This window comes from Mus caroli, unplaced genomic scaffold (assembly GCF_978045245.1).
Source record: "Mus caroli unplaced genomic scaffold, Mus_caroli_1 scaffold_13, whole genome shotgun sequence".
NCBI lineage: Eukaryota > Metazoa > Chordata > Mammalia > Rodentia > Muridae > Mus > Mus caroli.
Window position 1 is genome coordinate 93,865,289 of NW_028227268.1, and position 22,306 is coordinate 93,887,594.

Genomic DNA, 22,306 nt, shown 5'->3' on the forward strand with positions numbered 1-22,306 from the left:
TAATTTATATTTGATCTTTAATTGTTCTTGTTTATCCTGTAACTAAGTATTTGGGGAGATAATATTAGAAAACACACCATAAACTTCATAAAAATTAATATATATAAGTGGTTACCTCTTGAATGTGTGCAGCAACTGCTGCTTTCGTATCAAAATCTAGACCTTGAATTTTTTCAATAAATTCTTCCTTTTTCTGACACTGAAATGAGGAGTAGGAGGAGAGACCATTCAGACTCTGTATTGTCCTTAAAATGTATATAAAAATAAAAACGCAGCAAGCATTATATTTGAACAGCACACTGAGGGATTTGTTCTCCATTTAGATAACCTTTCAAATATACTTACCTAATGAAGATGCAATATTTTGAAACATTTAAGAGCCATGGACTGAAATCTACACTATTTTATGCTAGAAAGTTCTAAAGTAGGAACATATTATACAACACATCTGAGGTCAGGATATTATTATGCTAACTTTACAAACAGAGAAGTAAAGAATCAAGAACTTGTTTCAGAGGGAACAAATTACTTGCCAAAACCCACAGTGAGTCAGTGGCAGAATTCGGAATACTGCCAAAATGCTCAGTCAGTCCCCAACTGTCACCAAACAACACTGCCTTTCTTCTTGAGGAAAAGAAACTAGGCGATTTTTACTTCAAGCTTATAATTTATTCTCTCATATTCATCCTATTAATCTTAATTAAAGAAACTAACTTTGATGACCCAGTTCAACATTTGTAAGGTAATACAATAAATATTTGGTTTGTTTCTACTGTAACAAAGTAACCAAAAGCAAAATTTAATCCTGTATATAAATATACATGTAACCAAATAGTCATTTCTTATTGTTAATTTTTTAAAAGTTTTATTTTAGTTAGAAACATAAAATATGAACCATATCTTTTCCCAATAAGGATTAAATAACAACACACATCTTCATCTCTGCCTGTCTACATCTCTTACATTGCAATATAGCTGCTAATCCAACTTATTTTGTATGCACTAAATGAGAGGTGCATACAAAATAGACAGCGCTGCCTTGTGCATCTCCTGGGCCAAGTACAGAGCCAGAAAAGACAATAAGCCCTCAAAAAGAAAAACTGGTTCTTTTGATCATTAAGAAACTTAACAAAGCTCTGATTCAAGTTATGTTTCTAATGCTCTACTGTTGTCATTATACAATCATCTGAACACAATCCATACTTCATCTAGAGTTCTATGTTCAGTGAAAACTAAACTATTGCTGATATACAAATCTTTACAAATAAATTACCAGAAGAGCACAATTTCTAATTATGAGTAGAAATTTAAGAGTTTTGGAGGGAATGGAATTGGGATCAACATGCTTAAAAACACTAGTCTTTTTCAGGCTCGGGAATATTAAACAGGTCTTGTAAGAACAATTGTGGATTAATTTTCTAATTGTATACTTACAGCATGTATAAAGCAGCTTTACAGGGACAGCAATCCCAACCTTTCAACGTTTCTGTATTTACTGACTTAGGAAGAGTTTTTAGCCAATCAGAACATAAAATAGCAGGATTATTATGAAATTTAATAATTAAGATTCATTCAGAGTACCCTAATACAACTGTCTTATGGTTTTCTGTAATGGTTTAAAAAAGAAATATACATTCCATCTTATAAGCCTTACAAATCACTGTTTCTTCAGTAGCACCACCTTGAGATACCATTTATAGTTACTCTGTTACACTGATTATTATAACATCCACAAACTAAGATATTTTTGATAGTTTTTTAACTAGATATTTTCTTTATTTACATTTCAAATGTCATTCTCTTTCCCGATTCCTCCCCACTCCCCTCCCTCCTCCCCCTGGTCACCAACCCACCCGCACCCATTTCCTGGCCCTGGCATTCCCCTACACTGGGGCCTCAAACCTTCACAGGACCAAGGGCCTCCCCTCCCATTGATGACTGACTAGGCCATCCTCTGCTACATATGCAGCTAGAGCCATGAGTCTCACCATGTGTACTCTCTGATTGGTGGTTTAGTCCCTGGGAGCTCTGGGGGTACTGGTTAGTTCATATTGATGTTCCTCCTATGGAGCTGCAAACTCCTTGAGCTCCTTGGGTACTTTCTCTAGCTCGAACTAAGGCATTAAATACAAATGCAGTATATAGTAGCTATAAATGAGTAAGGAAAGTGTTTTTAATCAAAGACCTGATAACCAAATTAGAATAGCAACAATAAAAAAAACCACATATGTTTAAATATTTAATTGGTTGTTAAATAAACAATCATGTACAACATATTATAGAAATGTAATGACTTAATTTATATATGAATAGTGCCCCCATGGTGGCTACTAGAAGCTAGAAAGGATATTAAGAAGAGAAAGATGATGGGTTAGAGTAGAAATAGATTAGAACAGGGGACTACTAATTGATACTATTACACAGATAAATGGATAGGGTGTAATGTCATATATAGTACAGAAGGATTTTGTATGTCCTTAAAACAAAACAAAACAAAACAAAATAAATGTCTTGAGGTAGTAGGTATACCAATAATCGTGACCTGATTATTATCTGTCATATATATGTTTATATTGATTATTATCTGTCATATATATGTTTATACTGAATACATGTATACACAGTCATATTGATCCATATACATGTTTAAAAGTGTATGTAAATTAAATATTATATCTCTGAAGCAGTCAGGAAGCCAACAAATTCTAGAATATAAAATTATGTTAATAAATGTGAAATATTACTAGTGAATTCATTTGTTTAAAAAAATCTCATTTCATAGGGTAGATCTGTAGCTCAATTGGTAAAGTGCTTGCCTAGCATACATGAACACAAAGGTCTAATTCCAGGCACCGTATACATTGGGAGTGGTGGTGCACACCTGCAATCCCAGCACTGGAAGGTGGAAGTACATGAATCAAAAGTTGAAGGTCAACCAGAGCTACATAATAAAGCAAAACAAAAATAAAAACAAACGAGCAACAACAACAACAACAAACAAAAGCAAAAAAAAAAATACCCTAAAACAAAACCCAAAATACTTCATTCTATGAAGAATTGTACATTGAAATAATTCATTGTTTAAAAAAGTAGTGGGCTTCAGAGACACTTCAATGGATAAAGTGCTTTTGCCATGAAAATGTGATAATCTGCTATAGTGTGTATGTATTTGCAATCCCAGTGCTCTTACAGATTTTGGTGGCAGAGACAGGAGAACTCCCAGAAACTTAAATAAATAAACAAATAAGCAAATAAACAAATAAACAAATGCATGCTATTAAAGGCACAGGCAACCTAGAGACACTGTCTCAACAAGGCTGTTCTTTAACTTCCATAAGGGTGTCATGGCATTTCCACGTATGTATACACACACACACACACACACACATTGTTTTTTAAATTGATTAAATGGAAGATCTAGTATAGTAAATTTGAAAGTCAGGTTAGTGTTCTTTAGCCTACTAGAAAAATGAACTAAATCTACAGTGACTATTTCAATTTGTTGAAGAGAGTCCCCCACTGTAATTATTAAAGCAGCACACTAAACTCACAATTATCCAATTTGTTAAATAACTTAAATATCTACTCAAATGCTAATACTTTTTGAGAAAAAGATTGTAAGAAAAAACTACATAAAATACAACACATGGAAAACTATGCATTCAACTAACCTTGGCTATCATTATTGATATGGACATCTATAAAGGAGCAATAGGGCTGAGGGAGAGTCTGTTAGGAAAGTGCTTGCTGAATATGCATAAGGATGGGTTCAGATCCCTAGCACCTGAACAAAAGCTGGGTGCATTGGACCTGTAATTCCAGTGCTGGGAGGCAGAGACAGGAGGATTGCTGGGACTTGCTGAATCAGGGAGTTCCAGGTTCTCAAGGAATCAGGTAAGTGAAGGAGACACCTAATACTAACATGTGGCCCTCGTAGACGTACATGGACATACGTTCCCAGTTGTGGACATACACAAACATTACATACAAAAACACTTCCCACAAATTCTCTACGGCTTATTTATTTTTATGTGAGGGTTCAAAATTCACCTGTATGTATTTCTGTGCACCAGAGGTGTGCCTGATGCCCACAGGCTAGAAGAGGTTGTTATGGTCCCTGAGAATGAGTACCAGTGGGTGCTAGGAATCAAATGTAGGTCCTTCCGGAAGAGCAGTCCGTGCTCTTAACTTACAGCTCCAGCCCCAAACCCTTTCTCCCTGCTAATCCTACCTTCCCTAAAGCATAAACCAGAAGAAATGTATGGAAGATGTCTCAAAAGAAGCATAAAGATCTGAGTCATTAGAAGCCTCTAAATAGGAAAAAAAAATAACTAAAGCATTTAAAATACATTAATACTATAATTGATTTTTTGAAATAAAAGAAATCTTCAATATAATTTCTTTATAAGGTGATAGTTAAGATTACCTAATCTTTCAGAAAACTAGAGCATCTAGAACAGTTTAAAAGAATGAAAATATGAAGAAATATTTTAACTTTAACTTACCTGAACTGCACAACCAAGTAAGAGCAAAAGCAACTTTTTAACTTCTTCTGTACCTTGTTCTGAAATAAAAACACTAGTAAGTACAGCATTTAGCCTTGTTTACAATTCTTTCAAACACTGGAACAATCAATCCTATAGAAAATGTTCAACACTACTTGACGAAAAGATGAATTTTGTAAACAAATGGTGGAACTCACATATGTGGCTTATGTGTGCACAAAGTGATGACATGACAAGGATATTCCTTCTAAAGAGTTAACAGTACACATAAGTAAGTTTACGCTAAGTATGCTAACTGCATCTATTTCTTTCCTATAGATTGTATTATACCAGCCTTTTACATTATGCTGATAGAAGGACCTGCCAGAATGGCTGCTAATGAAACGGTTCCTCTTTATTGTTTTCTTATTAAAATACAAACATTAGGGGTCATCTACCTATATAATTTAAATATGTTTCTCACTGTACAGGTTCTTAAGGATCAGAACCTTAAATGCCTATCACAGTAAGTTTAATTGGGTGTAGTAGTTCACACCAATAATTCCAGCATTTAAGAGACTAAAATAGGAGAACTACTATATGAGCTAGCCTGGACTACATAGCGAGTTCCAGGCTAGATTGGGGTTACAGAGTAAGATCCTATTTCACAATAATAAATTTTAATAGAGAAATATATGTAAAAAACTGAATAAAAAGTTATCAGTCCAGAACAGAACTGTAGAACAACACTAGTCAACAGCATTCAATTAAGATTGCCTTAAATATTCAGTTGAACTTATCATAAACATGTAATATTCAGAATGATTTCTCAATATCAGGTTAATGTACCTGTGATGAATTTTAAATTTTTATATTAGAGACTTCCTTTTACTTCCCATTAAACCATTTTTCCAGACTACAAAGCAATTTTAATAGTCATTACATGAAAGTACACAGAGGCTTCTGTCTTAACTCTGGTTAGACATTGCTATCCTTCCCTCAGTTCTGCAGTCAATCACTCCCATCACTCTAGATACATCTGACATCTGTTGGTCTTACTTGATCTAGTCACCACAGTTTGTAACCCTAACCCATGTCTTAGTATTTGGTACATGTCTTTGCCATATGAATTAAATGATCTCACAGTAATCTTTGGAACTTTCACCAAACCACAAGAACCTCTAGCACATGAACCATGCCTACTCTCTGACTTGGTAGTTACTTACTATTTAGATACAGAATCAGAAATAATCATATTTTATATGCTAATCTTTCTTTTTACTTATACAACCAAATATCCTAGAGTATCTCTAAAGATTATTTAAGTTAGTGAATTCCTAACTGAGTTCACTATTAATACATTTAATTGTTAGTTTCCTCTACAACAACTACTGCTTACATCTTACATTTTATTTGGATTTTCTTTTTGTTTCAATTAGGCTAAGGCTCAGGTTATAGAAGATATATTCAATTTAAATATCATGTAAACCACAAGGATTAAGTTCTTTGCTTAAATGTTTTATAGCTGCTAGTTACTCAATTGTTCACATTTTAAATTCTAGGGCTAGGGTTATAGTGAATGTTTGGTGTAGGTGAGGTCCTAGGATCAAGTTCCATAAATGGCAAAATACAAAGTAAAATAGAGTTCTAGTAAAAGAGTAACAACTTTTTAATATAATAATTTAAATAAATGAAGTGTCAACTCATCTTTTCACTAAGATATAGATTAATATAAACTAATGTTCATCAGTAAAACTTCCAACTTAACAGTTGGAGGACTGCTCAATAATACAGGAGTTTGGCTAGTAGTTATCAGGTCCAAGATTCATTACATATGATTACAAAATGAACTAGCAAACAAACAAGGAAACAACTACATAGTGCCAACAATTTTGGCAATAGTAAGCAGGCATGTAAATATGAAGCTTGGTTGTTTCAACATCATTCCTTTTCTAACACCACTGCTTAGAATGAGATCATAAAATCAACCATCACCAAAAAGTATCATTTGGATATAGTAGAAAAAGTTTAGTGTTGAGTGTGTACATCTCACCAACAACTGAAAAACTGTAAGCTTCTTTTCTCTCTACAAACAGGGATATCATCCTCAACTTTTCAATTGAGGTTGTGGAAAACCTGAGAACTGAGATAAACAATTAAGGCCCTGGTAAACAAGACAAGTGTTATGCAAACATAAGGCATTATTATCACATCATACAGACTTAAAACTTACCAGAAAAGGGATTTTTGCCAATGATTAGGATATTTGGCAATGGCATCATAATCAACTGCTGCAAAGTCTCCTGTAAAATGATATTCAGAAGTCAGTAACTGCATGGTCGATGCTGACTGTGTAACCACTCACCACATCATAACTTAGGATTGCACACTCTTCTGTGGGTGTGCTATATTAGAAATAAATGTACAGAGGTCTCTTTTGCACATTTAATAAATTAAATTTCTAAGTTATAACGGACTTAAAAGATCAAGCATGATGGATCACATCTGTAACCTTGACATTTGTTAAGCTTAGAAAGGATTTTTTGTTTGTTTGTTTTTTGTTTTTTTAAGAAGTTTTGAGATCAGCCTGGGTTAAATATTGAGTGTGAGATAGCTCAGTTATGGAGTGAAACCCTATCTCTCTATATAAGTAAATAACTTAAAAGGAAAAAAAGCCTTTCTATTTATTTTGAGTTTTAGATATTTTTGCATTGAAGCAAATTGAATACTATCATAGTAAGTTTTAAAAAGGATTTTAAAACAGTCACTATTTTGTTTATATCATACTTCATAAAAATAACCTACATCTGAATAAATAACTTTTAAATTCACCCTGATAAAGAAAGATAGGGAAAAGTTTTGTCTTACAGACTTTAACATGAGTCAATATTGATGAACCAGAAACATTATTCTACTAACTTGCCACGTGACATTCTGTGTCAACTCCTATCCAATTTTATTCTCAGTAATTCACCCCTTCCATTCTACTGTTTCCCAATTCTCCCAAGTCATTCTTCCCATAATGAAAAGACAGCTTCATATCCTCTTATCACCACAAATCAGTGACCTTCTTGACCTTTACACCACGAGTCCAGTTACATTTCAAGTTATAGAACTAACAAATGTAGTATCATGTAAAATGTCCTTAACATAGAATGTGAATGTTTAATGTAGTGTCTCCTGCTACAGTGGAATCTGAATTCCTACCCTTAAGTTTATAAAAACTTTCGTTGAAGAGGATAGAAAGTGAAACAAAAGTACAAAATCATTAAATCAAAGACTATATCTTGAAATATGAAAATTTAGTTCTTAATTTTAAGTTAACTTTGATAATAATAATAATATGAAACAATAAGCTAGTTGCTGTGATGGTAGCACATGCCTGCAATCCCAAAACTTGAGGTCAGAGGACTGCTGTAAAAGTTGAAGGCCAACGTGGCCTATTCAAAAGGGTTCCAAGTTTAGTGGTATATACCTTTAACCCAGCAGTCAGCAGAGGCAGGCAGAGCTCTGAGTTCTGTAGACTACATGGTCTATATAGTGAGTTTCAGGAGTCAATGTTAGATCCGTCCACCCATCCATCTATCCATCCATCCATCTATCTGGGAGGTAAAAAGCTTAAAAATTTACTGCCATGAATAAAGCTTTATTACATTATTACCAGGCCCCTAGAATTTCACCTAGCTCTAAAGATAATCATGTCAAAGAAATGAGAACCTGATTAAAGAAGTGGGAACAAGAATATGGAAACGAGGGCTAGAGAAATGGCTCAGTAGTTAAGAGCACTGGCTGTTCTTTCAGAGGTCCTGAATTTAATTCCCAACAACCACAAGGTAGCTCATAACCATCTATCATGGGATGTGATGCCTTCTTCTGGTGTGTATACATACATACATACATACATACATACATACATACATACATACATAGTTTTTCTTTAAGAATATGGGGATGAACACAAAATAAACTTGACTTTACTAAGGATCATAAAACAGGGTAAGGATAAGATGTACACAAACTGATAAGAGATTTAAAACACACCTATAAAATTTATGAAAAAGTAAAAACAGTAATATATTTGAAAGAGAAACTTTTCAGAAAATTGGGGCATTTGTTTGAAAAATACTGACTGCTCATTATTTGTCATTTATTATTCTAAGCAATATACAGCAGCCAGCAGTATTTGCTCTGAGGGATCTTACATTTTAGTAAGAGTAAACAGAAAATAAATGAACAAGTGCTTTAGGTCATGAGGACTAAAGATAAAAGTATATCAGGAGGGGCTGGAGATATGATACAGAGGCTGAGAGAATGTGCTGTTAATTCACAGGATCTGAATTTGGATCCCAACACCACATCAGGTGCCTATCAACTACCTCTAACTATGGCTCCAAGGGTCATCCTATTCTGGCTACACAGACATCTGTACATGCATGGCACACATATACACATAATAAAAATTTAAATGTGAAACAACAAAAAGCAGGTATGAAGAGTATTAAGTATTAGTATAAGTGAGACTGCTGAAAATTTGTGAAGACATGCAAGTACTCAAATATAGAAAATTTGAGCATTTCCAAGGATATTAAAAGCAAAGTTTCACCAAGAAAAAAATTGAGTTCTGGCATGAAGACAGTCAAGATTTAGAGAACTACAAAAATTTGAAAAAGAACTAGAAAGCACTATAGTAATCTAAAAAACACTGTATGTATCTTGAAGAATAAACAAACTGGATTCCTATACCTCTAATTCTTCTGCCTGTATTAAAGAATTTCAGTATGTTACTTAATTTTATAGCTTGACTTTCCATGATATACATATAATCCTCAGTAATAATTTACTTCCTGATGAATGCAGGCAAGTTTGAGAACAGGTGAGAATACATGCAGATGAGACTCATCAAACAGATCCAGCATATCCAATTGGATTTGAGATGATACCTGACCAGAATCCTCAATGGAATTATAATTTTCCCGATGGTACTTTAGCCAGAAATAGTCATAACCTAACTCCTGGCCGGTATCAGTAAATTTTTAAAAAATCCAAGAGGTCATCCAGGATTATCAAGAAAACCCGTTTCAATTTTTAGAGCACCTTACAAAGGTCCTATTCCTTTATACAAATCTAGACCCTGAGAAACCAGAAGGTAAGCAACTCCTGATGACCTACTTCTTTTCTCAGAGCTACCCCGACATTAAAACCGAACTTGGATGTTTGGAGAGGGAACTCCTAACTCCACAGGCAGAAGTCTTGGCACTGGCCTTCAAAATGTACCATTAGAGAGATGAAGGGCCCACAGACAAAAATACCATATGCTGGCAAAGGCTATGTGACCAGCCAGACACTGGCTGGGCTTCCTGGGCTTCTAAGGCTCAGGGACCACCAGGTTCCTGCTACAAATGTAGCCAACAAGGTTATTGGGCAAGGGCTTGCCCTAACCCCCGCAAGCCAAAAGGGCCATGCTGTAGATGCCATCAGGAGGGATACTGGGTTGTCTATTGCCCTCATGCCACTCAGGACAAAGGGACTTCACTCCCAGGTCATCCTTCAGCTGATCTCCTAGGCTTGGCTATGGCCAACTGAAAAGGCTCGAGCTCCTTTGACTCAACTACTTCCATCAACAGCAGAGAGCTCTGGGTAGTCGTCATGGTATCTGGGTGGCTCATCTTCCTCTTGGACACTAGGGCCACCTACTCAGTCCTGATGGGAGTTCTGAGGACCTACTTCTCCTTCTCGTTCCTCTATTATGGGGGTAGGAGGAAAACCTTATCTTCCTCACCAAACCCCACCACTTAGTTGCACTTTTAGGGATGTTTCTCTCACCCATTCCTTTTTAGTAGTGACAATGTGTCCTGTCCCCTTATACTGAGAAGGGATCTTCTAGCTAAGTTGGGAGCCTCTATTTTTTTTGCCCCCTACCATTTGCCTAAACCCAAGCTCACCAGCAGCCCCTCTCCTCCTCCTAGCCAATCAACCTACTAACTCTAACATGTAGTTTCATTTGTCAACTTCTCAAGTAGACCCCAGAATCTTGGATGTCCAGAACCTCTTTGTTACTAAACATTATTCTTCTGTTATCATTCAGTTACTGGATTCTACCAGGTACATCACCCAAGCTTTGGGAAATTGCAGGCTGCTCTCCAGTTGAGCTGAGCTCTGAACCCCGGCGGTGATAATTCACCTTCATGACATGGTAGGCATTCCCTTATGCTCCTGGAACTCTGGCTCCTGCCTAAGTTACCACCTCCCACAGCCCCCACAAGAGAAGCATTAGAAATCACCAAAGGCAATGGCCCAAGCTTCTGACCTTCAGGCTAAACTCCTCCCCAATTACCTAGCAAACAGTAAAGACCATAAAAAGGGCTGCTCAGCCCAGCGGTGCTCTCTCACTCCTTTGTTCTCTTACCTCTCACTTCTCTCACTCCTCTCTCCTTTTTCCTTTTTCTTTGTCTTTTCCTCTCCTCTCTCCTCTCCTCTTTTCTCTCCCTCTTATTCTTTCTCTCTAGCCTTCCCTCCTCTCTTTCTACCTTTTCTCTTTCCCCCTGCCTTTCTATAATAAAGCTCTAAAATCATAGAGTCTCTGCTCATCAAGATCCGCTGCACTCACTCTGGTCAGTATTGGGAACCTCTTCCCTCATCCCTCTCTCCTATAACCCTGGTGGCTTTAGCAAAGTAGCTCCGGGGTTCCCAGGTAGGGCTGCACCTTTGCCAACTCCTGAAGAGTGGGTCAGAGGAATGCCCACCTGGGGCTGAGTGGAAAGTGTATAGCATCCCTCCCACGCCCTGCAGACCAGAGAATGGGTAAAACTCTGGAGGGGCGTGGGTTTTCCCTTCCCCAGGGCACCTCCTGGGCCCTTCCCTTCCCCCTCTTCCCCAGGGCCCCCCTTTCTTTAGTTCCCAACACAAGCTCAATACCCCTTCTCTCTCCAGAGCCTCAGGGGACTTAAGCCTATCATGTCTGATCTCATAAGGAAAAAGAAACTCCTCCCCATTTAACACCCCTACACTAGCAGTTAAGAAACCTAATGGAACCTATCACCCAGTTCAAGATGTCAGGTGCATTAATTCTGCAGTGGTTCCTCTCCATCCTGTTGTGGCTAACCCTTATACACTTCTTTCTACTACCCCCTTGGGGACTTCTCATTTCTCATCCTAGATCTCAAGGATGAGTTCTTCTCTATTCCTCTAGATGCCAAGTCACAGAACATCTTTGCCTTTACCTGGACTGACTCTGACTTCTATTTTTCTATTCAACTTACCTGGACTATTCTACCTCAGGGCCCTGGCTTCTAACTTAACTTTCTCTGTCTCTCCCTACAATCGCCCATTCATTACATAGGTGACATTCTTCTCTGTAGTCCCTCTAGAAATTGGCCAAGATGACACCTTTGCTCTTTTAAATTTCCTGTCCAGTCAAGGCTACAGGGTCTCACCTTCTAAAGTCCAGCTGTCCACCCCTCAGGTCACCTGTTTGGCACAACAATTACCCCAACCCACTAGGCTATGACTTTAGAAAGAATCTCATTCAGTCTCTTAACAGTTGCCTCTGCAAAGGAAGAGATTTTTCATCCCCAGGAATAGCCATTTTTTTATGTTCCTGAGTTCCTTCCTTTTCCCTCCTTTCCCACCCCTTATATAAACAGGCATTAGACCCCACCCATGAACCTCTTTTCAAACCTGCTACCAAGCTTTTTCAAAGGCTCCAACAGGCTCTCCTTATGATCCTGACCTGACTTGTCCTTTTTCCCTCTACATAACCGAAAAAGAGGGATTTGCCTTTGGAGTCCTAGGTCACCAACTGGGACAGACCCTCTTTGGCACCTGTACCATACCTGTCAAAAAATACTAGATCTCTCTTCCGGCCGGACCAGCACCGGGGTAGCTAGAGCGCAGGGTCGGCTGACACCCGCCAGCTACCCACGACCCCCGCCACAGGATTTTGAGACTGCTGGTGAGTGGAACACAGCTTCTGCTCCAATCTTTAAACAGTGACAACGACAACAACTAACCCCAGAGATTACCAGATGGCGAAAGGTAAACGTAATAATCTTACTAACAGAGACCAAGACCACTCACCATCATCAGAACTCAGCACTCCCACTTCGCCCAGTCCAGGGCACCCCAACACACCGGAAAAGCTAGACACGGATCTAAAAGCATATCTCATGATGATGGTAGAGGACTTCAAGAAGGACTTTAATAACACACTTAAAGAAATACAAAGGAACACTGGTAAACAGGTAGAAGACAGTAAAGAGGAAGCACAAAAATCCCTTAAAGAATTGCAGGAGAACACTGCTAAAGAGTTACAAATCCTTAAAGAAAAACAGGATAACATAATCAAACAGGTAGAAGTCCTTACAGAAAAACAGGAAAACACATCCAAACAGATGATTTAAATGAACAAAACCATACTAGACCTAAAAAGGGAAGTAGACACAATAAAGAAAACCCAAAATGAGGCAACACTGGAGATAGAAACCCTAGGAAAGAAATCTGGAACCATAGATACGAGCATCAGCAACAGAATACAAGAGATGGAAGAGAGAATCTCAGGTGCAGAAGATTCCATAGAGAACATCGGCACAACAATCAAGGAAAATGTAAAATGCAAAAAGATCCTAACTCAAAACATCCAAGAAATACAGGACACAATGAGAAGACCAAACCTACGGATAATAGGAGTGGATGAGAATGAAGATTTTCAACTCAAAGGACCAGCAAACATCTTCAACAAAATTATAGAAGAAAACTTCCCAAATCTAAAGAAAGAGATGCCCATGAACATACAAGAAGCCTACAGAACTCCAAATAGACTGGACCAGAAAAGAAATACCTCCCGACACATAATAATCAGAACAACAAATGCTCTAAATAAAGATAGAATACTAAAAGCAGTAAGAGAAAAAGGCCAAGTAACATATAAAGGCAAGCCTATCAGAATTACACCAGATTTCTCACCAGAGACTATGAAAGCCAGAAGATCCTGGACGGATGTTATACAGACACTAAAAGAACACAAACTCCAGCCCAGGCTACTATACCCAGCCAAAATCTCAATTAACATAGATGGAGAAACCAAAGTATTCCACGACAAAACCAAATTCACACATTATCTCTCCACGAATCCAGCCCTTCAAAGGATAATAACAGAAAAAAACCAATACAAGGACAGGAACCACGCCCTAGAAACAACAAGAAGGTAATCCCTCAACAAACCTAAAAGAAGACAGCCACAAGAACAGAATGCCAACTTTAACAACAAAAATAACAGGAAACAACAATTACTTTTCCTTAATATCTCTTAATATTAATGGACTCAACTCCCCGTTAAAAAGACATAGACTAACAAACTGGCTACACAAACAAGACCCAACATTTTGCTGCTTACAGGAAACTCATCTCAGAGAAAAAGATAGACACTACCTCAGAATGAAAGGCTGGAAAACAATTTTCCAAGCAAATGGTATGAAGAAACAAGCTGGAGTAGCCATTCTAATATCTGATAAGATTGACTTCCAACCCAAAGTCATTAAAAAAGACAGGGAGGGACACTTCATACTCATCAAAGGTAAAATCCTCCAAGAGGAACTATCAATCCTGAATATCTATGCTCCAAATACAAAGGCAGCCACATTCATTAAAGAAACTTTAGTAAATCTCAAAGCACACATTGCACCTCATACAATAATAGTGGGAGACTTCAACACACCACTTTCACCAATGGACAGATCATCCAAACAGAAACTAAACAGGGACACAGTGAAACTAACAGAAGTTATGAATCAAATGGATCTGGCAGATATCTACAAAACATTCTATCCTAAAACAAAAGGATATACCTTCTTTTCAGCACCTCATGGTACCTTCTCCAAAACTGACCACATAATTGGTCACAAAACAGGCCTCAACAGATACAAAAATATTGAAATTGTCCCATGCATCCTATCAGATCACCATGGACTAAGGCTGATCTTCCATAACAAAATAAATAATAGAAAGCCAACCTTCACGTGGAAACTGAACAACACTCTTCTCAATGATACCTTGGTCAAGGAAGGAATAAAGAAAGAAATTAAGGACTTTTTAGAGTTCAATGAAAATGAAGCCACAACATACCCAAACTTATGGGACGCAATGAAAGCATTTCTAAGAGGAAAACTCATAGCTCTGAGTGCCTCCAAAAGGAAACTAGAGAGAGCACACATTAGCAGCTTGACAACATACCTAAAAGCACTAGAACAAAAGGAAGCAAATTCACCCAAGGGGAGTAGACGGCAGGAAATAATCAAACTCAGGGGTGAAATCAACCAAGTGGAAACAAGAAGAACTATTCAAAGAATCAACCAATCAAGGAGCTGGTTCTTTGAGAAAATCAACAGGATAGATAAACCTTTAGCCAGACTCACTAGAGGGCACAGGGAAAGCATCCTAATTAACAAAATCAGAAATGAAAAAGGAGACATAACAACAGATCCTGAAGACATCCAAAACACCATCAGATCCTTCTACCAAAGGCTATACTCAACAAAACTGGAGAACCTGGATGAAATGGAGAAGTTCCTAGACAAATACCAGGTACCAAAGTTGAATCAAGATCAGGTTAATGATCTAAACAGCCCTATATCCCCCAAAGAAATAGAAGCAGTCATTAATAGTCTCCCAACTAAAAAAAGCCCAGGACCAGATGGGTTTAGTGCAGAGTTCTATCAGACCTTCAAAGAAGATCTAATCCCAGTTCTTCACAAACTATTCCACAAAATAGAAAAAGAAGGTACTCTATGCAACTCATTCTATGAAGCCACAATTACTCTGATACCTAAACCACAAAAAGACCCAACAAAGATAGAAAACTTCAGACCAATATCCCTTATGAATATTGATGCAAAAATCCTCAATAAAGTTCTTGCTAACCGAATCCAAGAACACATCAAAACAATCATCCATCCTGACCAAGTAGGTTTCATCCCAGGGATGCAGGGATGGTTCAATATACAGAAATCCATCAATGTAATCCAGTATATAAACAAACTCAAAGACAAAAACCACATGGTCATCTCGTTAGATGCGGAAAAAGCATTTGACAAGATCCAACACCCATTCATGATAAAAGTCTTGGAAAGATCAGGAATTCAAGGCCCTTACCTAAACATGATAAAAGCAATCTACAGCAAACCAGTAGCCAACATCAAAGTAAATGGTGAGAAGCTTGAAGCAATCCCTCTAAAATCAGGGACTAGACAAGGCTGTCCACTTTCTCCATACCTATTCAACATTGTACTTGAAGTCCTAGCCAGAGCAATTCGACAACAAAAGGAGATCAAAGGGATACAAATTGGAAAAGATGAAGTCAAAATATCACTTTTTGCAGATGATATGATAGTATATATAAGTGACCCTAAAAATTCCACCAGAGAACTCCTAAGCCTGATAAACAGCTTCAGTGAAGTAGCTGGATATAAAATTAACTCAAACAAATCAATGGCCTCTCTCTACACAAAGAATAAACAGGCTGAGAAAGAAATTAGGGAAACAACACCCTTCTCAATAGTCACAAATAATATAAAATATCTTGGTGTGACTCTAACTAAGGAAGTGAAAGATCTGTATAATAAAATCTTCAAGTCTCTGAAGAAAGAAATTATAGAAGATCTCAGAAGATGGAAAGATCTCCCATGCTCATGGATTGGCAGGATCAACATTGTAAAAATGGCTATCTTGCCAAAAGCAATCTACAGATTCAATGCAATCCCCATCAAAATTCCAAATCAATTCTTCAACGAATTAGAAAGTGCAATCTGCAAATTCATCTGGAATAACAAAAAACCTAGGATAGCAAAAACTCTTCTCAAGGATAAAAGAACCTCTGGTGGAATCACCATGCCGGACCTAAAGCTTTACTACAGAGCAATTGTGATAAAAACTGCATGGTACTGGTATAGTGACAGACAAATAGACCAATGGAATAGAATTGAAGACCCAGAAATGAACCCACACACCTACGGTCACTTGATCTTTGACAAGGGAGCTAAAAACATCCAGTGGAAGAAAGACAGCATTTTCAACAAATGGTGCTGGCACAACTGGTTGTTAACATGTAGAAGAATGCGAATCGATCCATTCCTATATCCTTGTACTAAGGTCAAGTCTAAGTGGATCAAGGAACTTCACATAAAACCAGAGACACTGAAACTTATAGAGGAGAAAGTGGGGAAAAGCCTTGAAGATATGGGCACAGGGGAAAAATTCTTGAATAGAACAGTAATGGCTTGTGCTGTAAGATCGAGAATTGACAAGTGGGACCTCATGAAACTGCAAAGCATCTGCAAAGCTAAAGACACCATCAATAAGACAAAAAAACCACCAACAGATTGGGAAAGGATCTTCACCTATCCTAAATCAGATAAGGGACTAATATCCAATATATATAAGGAACTCAAGAAGGTGGACTCCAGAAAGTCAAATAACCCCATTAAAAAATGGGGCTCAGAACTGAACAAAGATTTCTCACCTGAGGAATACCGAATGGCAGAGAAACACCTGAAAAAATTTTCAACATCCTTAATCATCAGGGAAATGCAACTCAAAACAACCCTGAGATTCCACCTCACACCAGTCAGAATGGCTAAGATCAAAAATTCAGGTGACAGCAGATGCTGGCGAGGATGTGGAGAAAGAGGAACACTCCTCCATTGTTGGTGGGATTGCAAGCTTGTACAACCACTCTGGAAATCAGTCTGGCGGTTCCTCAGAAAATTGGACATAGTACTACCAGAGGATCCAGCAATACCTCTCCTGGGCATATATCCAGAAGATGTCCCAACCGGTAAAAAGGACACATGCTCCACTATGTTCATAGCAGCCCTATTTATAATAGCCAGAAGCTGGAAAGAACCCAGATGTCCCTCAACAGAGGAATGAATACAGAAATTATGGTACATTTACACAATGGAGTACTACTCAGCTATTAAAAAGAATGAATTTATGAAATTCCTAGCCAAATGGATGGACCTGGAGGGCATCATCTTGAGTGAAGTAACACAATCACAAAAGAACTCACACAATATGTATTCACTGATAAGTGGATATTAGCCCAAAACTTAGGATACCCAAGATATAAGATACAATTTGCTAAACGCATGAAACTCAAGAAGAATGAAGACCAAAGTGTGGACACTGTGCCCCTTCTTAGAATTGGGAACAAAACACCCAGGGAAGGAGTTACAGAGACAAAGTCGGTAGCTGTGATGAAAGGATGGACCATTTAGAGACTGCCGTATCCAGGGATCCATCCCATAAGCAGCTTCTAAACGCTGACACCATTGCATACACTAGCAAGATTTTGCTGAAAGGACCCAAAGATAGCTGTCTCTTGTGAGACGATGCTGGGGCCTAGCAAACACAGGAGTGGATGTTCACAGTCAGCTATTGGATGTATCACAGGGCTCCCAATGGAGAAGCTAGAGAAAGTACCCAAGGAGCTAAAGGGATCTGCAACCCTATTGTTGGTACAACATGATGTACTAACCAGAACCCCAGAGCTCTTGTCTCTAGCTGCATATGTATCGAAAGATGGCCTAGTCGGCCATCACTGGAAAGAGAGGCCCATTGGACTTGCAAACTTTATATGCCCCAATATAGGGGAATGCCAGGGCCAAAAGAATGGGAATGGGTGGGTAGGGAAGTGGGGGGCGCTATGGGGGACTTTTGGGATAGCATTGGAAATGTAACTGAGGATAATATGTAATAAAAATATTAAAAATTTAAAAAAAGATAAAAAAAAAAATACTAGATCTAATTATCCAGGGATGGGCACCTTGTATTCGTACCTTAGCAGCCACTGAACTCCTTATTTTTAGAGGCTAAAAAACTAACCTTTGAGTTACCTATAACTGGCTTCCCTTCCCATAACTTGTCACAGCTCCTACTTTACAAAGGCTTACAGACTCTACTTCCCACCAAGGTTCTTTCTCTTCAGATAGCACTAGTAGAAGACCTTCCAAATCATGCTTACCTCTTAATATTTCCAATCTTCTCCCTCAACCACATACTAACCACTTCCTATCTCACTCCTGCACTAAAACCTTAGAGGAGCCTTATCCTTCACACACTCTTTGCTCTCTGCCTCATTCCACATTCCTTCAATGACAAACTCAAAAATGTCTAACCAAACTATCAGTTCCTTTTACAGGATTACCAGCCACTGTCCACAGAGGAGCCTGTTATAAAGTGGGCCCTGATAGTGAAAGTCATCTACACCTCAAAATTGATGATGCTTCTAGACAGCAGGAAGCAGTTTAAGAGATCTGACACCCCTATTCCCCTTTCTGCATTGGTTTGCCTCCTCCTCCCTCCCCCAATTTATGATAAGAAAAAAGAGGCATGTTAGCATTAGAAGCTGTTTACAGCCAGCCTCTGAATCCAGTGATGATGTGATCCCTAGGAAACAAGACCCTCCTGCGTCTGTTGCCATGGCGACCATCACACACCCCCTGTGTTACCTGCATCACCTGCAAGTCATTACCTGCATTACCTACATCACAGCCTGGATCTCTCTCTCTCTCTCTCTCTCTCTCTCTCTCTCTCTCTCTCTCTCTCTCTCTCTCTCTCTCTCTCCCTCCCTCCCTCGCTTCTTTCCTTCTTTCAATAAAGACCTCCAAAAGTGTGAACTGTGCTGGCTTGGTGTGATCTGTTCCGGAATACGCCATTTTCAAGTAATACCACTATGGAAATCACTGTGGAGGCTTCTCAAAAAGCTAAAAATACAACTACAACTACCATATGACCTAGATATAACACTTCTGAATATAGAACCAAAGGATTCTATATCTTAATGTTATCCATGTTTACTGCTGCTCTACTTGAGACAGTGAGGAAAGGCAATTAGCCTATATGCTATCAACAGATGCATGGATAATGGAATGTCATACATGTACACAATGCAGTTTGAGTCAGCCATAAATATGAAATCTTACACTTCCCACTAAAACAGATGGAAAAGATGTTTAAAATTAAACAATCCGGGTTCAGGAAGACAAAGAACGAGAAATGTCTCCATATACCCAGGCATTTTGTGCTGCATGGGGAGTTTGGGAGGTGTAGCCTTCTGGAGAAAGTGTGTCACTGAGGTGGACTTACCCTACTTCCAGTTCTGTTTTGTGCTTGCAGTAAAAGAGTTGATGTCTCAGCTTCCTGCTCTTGTTGCCTCCTGCGGCTTACTGCCATGCTTCCCAGGCTATGATGGACTCATCTGACTAAAAGCATACACCAACCTTATCTTGTCTTGGTCATGATATTTTAACACAACAACTATCCTGGTCTCCCAGGAGTGCTGACACACCTTAGAGCACAGGAGAGACCACTACTTCTGCTCAAATTCCTGACCCAAGAGGGACCTGCCCAGAGCCATCAAGGACACTGGAACCAAGGAACGGCCTGGGACATGATCCTTTCACTTTCCCTCTATGTTCCTGAGCTGACCCTGGGCCACAGCTCTCCAAATTCCTCCCAGAGAAACTGGTCTCCCAGGAGTGCTAACAAACTTACAGGAGGGACAAGCCACAATCAGAGACAGCAAGAACAGCTAACACCACAGATAACCAGATAGCGAGATGCAAAGGCAAGAACATAAGCAACAGAAACCAAGGCTATTTGGCATCATCAGAACCCAGTTCTCCCACCACAGCAAGTCCTGGATACCCCAACACACCGGAAAAGCAAAATTAGGATTTAAAAGCAAGATTCAGATCTAAAATCACTTCTCATGATGATGATAGAGGACTTTAAGAAGGACATAAATAACTAACTCCCTTAAAGAAACACAGGAGAACACAGGTAAACAGGTATAAGCCCTAAAAGAGAAAACACAAAAATCTCTTAAAGAGTTACAGAAAACACAACCAAACAGGTGAAGGAATTGAACAAAACCATCGAGGATCTAAAAATGGAAATAGAAACAATAAAGAAATCACAAAGGGAGACAACTATGGAGATAGAAAACCTAGGAAAGAGATCAGGAGATATAGATGAAACCATCACCAATAGAATACAAGAGATAAAAAAGAGAATCTCAGGTGCAGAAGACACCATAGAAAACATTGACACAACAGTCAAAAGAAAATGCAAAATGCACAAAGCTCCTAACCCCAAACATCCAGGAAATACAGAACACAATGAGAAGACCAAACGTAAGGTGAAGATAACAGACGAGAGTGAAGATTCCCAACTTAAAGGACCAATAAATATCTTCAACGAAATTACACAAGAAAAATTCCCTAACCTAAAGAAACAGATGCCCATGAACATACAAGAAGTCTACAGAACTCCAAATAGACTGGACCAGAAAAGAAATTCCACCTGTCACATAATAGTCAAAACACCAAATGCACAAAACAAATAAAGAATATTAAAAGCAGTAAGGGGAAAAGGTCCAATAACATATAAAGGCAGACCTATCAGAATTACACAAGACTTCTCAACAGAGTCTATGGAAACTAGAAAATCCTAGGCAGATATCATACAGAGTCTAAGAGAACACAAGTGCCAGACCAAGCTACTATACCCAGCAAAACTGTCGATTAACATTGATGGAGAAACCAAGATTTTCTATAACAAAACGAAACTTACACAGTATCTCTCCAAATATCCAGCCTTACAAAGGATAACAGATGGAGAACTCTAACACAAGGAGGGAAACTACACTCTAGAAAAAGCAACTACAGAAGTGGATGCTCATTGTCATCTATTGGATGAAACACAGGGCCCCCAATGGAGGAGCTAGAGAAAGTATCCAAGGAGCTGAAGGGGTCTGCAACCCTATAGGTAGAACAACAATATGAACTAACCAGTACCCCCAGAGCTTGTGTCTCTAGCGGCATGTGTAGCAGAAGATGGCCTAGTTGGCCATCATTTGGAAGAGAGGCCCCTTGGTCTTGCAAACTTTCTATGCCCCAGTACAGAGGCCAGGGCCAAGAAGTGGGAGTGGATGGGTTGGGGAGCACGGCGGGGGGGGGGGGGTATAGGGGACTTTCAAGATAGCATTTGAAATGTAAATGAAGAAAATATTTAATAAAAAATTGAAAAAAAATGAAAAAGAAAAAAAGCAAGAAAGTAATTTTTTTTCAACAAACCCAAAAGAAGATAGTCACACAAACATTTCCACCTACAACAACAAAAATAACAGGAAGCAACAATCACTATTCCTTAATATCTCTCAACATCAATGGACTCAATTCCCCAATACAAAGACACAGACTAACAGACTGGATACATAAACAGGACCCAGCATTTTGCTGCATACAGAAAATGCAATGCAGTGATGAAGAATGAAACTACCTCAGAGTAAAAGGTTGAAAAGCATTTTTCTAAGCAAATGGTCCCAAGAAACAAGCTAGAGTAGCCATTCTAATGTCGAATAAAATCGACTTTTAATCAAAAGTTATCAAAAAAGATGAGGAAGGACACTTTATACACATCAAAGGAAAAATCTACCAAGATGAACCCTCAATTCTGAACATCTATGCTCCAAATGCAAGGGAACCCACATCCATAAGAGAAACTTTACTAAAGCTCAAAGCACACATTGCACCTCACACAGTAATAGTGGGAGAGTTCAACACCCCACTCTCATCAATGGACAGATCAGGGAAACAGAAAGTAAACAGAGACACAGTGAAACTAACAGGTTATGGACCAAATGGATTTAACAGATATCTATAGAGCATTTCATCCTAAATCAAAAGAATATACCTTCTTCTCAGAACCTCATGGTACCTTCCCCCAAATTGACCATATAATCGGTCACAGAAAGTCCTCAACATATA

At 38.4% G+C, this 22,306-nt stretch overlaps 1 protein-coding gene across 7 annotated transcripts in view; it reads right to left on the reverse strand.

The window, feature by feature from the left end:
• The window catches only part of Ccdc88a (coiled-coil and HOOK domain protein 88A), a 163,483-nt gene that overhangs the window by 84,318 nt on the left and 56,859 nt on the right, over positions 1 to 22,306 (reverse strand). For all 7 annotated transcript variants that reach the window (XM_021176113.3, XM_085829058.1, XM_021176112.3 and 4 more), the window contains exons 4-6: positions 6,718 to 6,787; positions 4,506 to 4,564; positions 116 to 199 (exon numbers count right to left, since the gene is read on the reverse strand). In XM_021176113.3, coding sequence (XP_021031772.1) covers positions 116 to 199; positions 4,506 to 4,564; positions 6,718 to 6,787 — 213 coding nt within the window. The remainder of the gene's footprint in view (positions 1 to 115; positions 200 to 4,505; positions 4,565 to 6,717; positions 6,788 to 22,306) is intronic.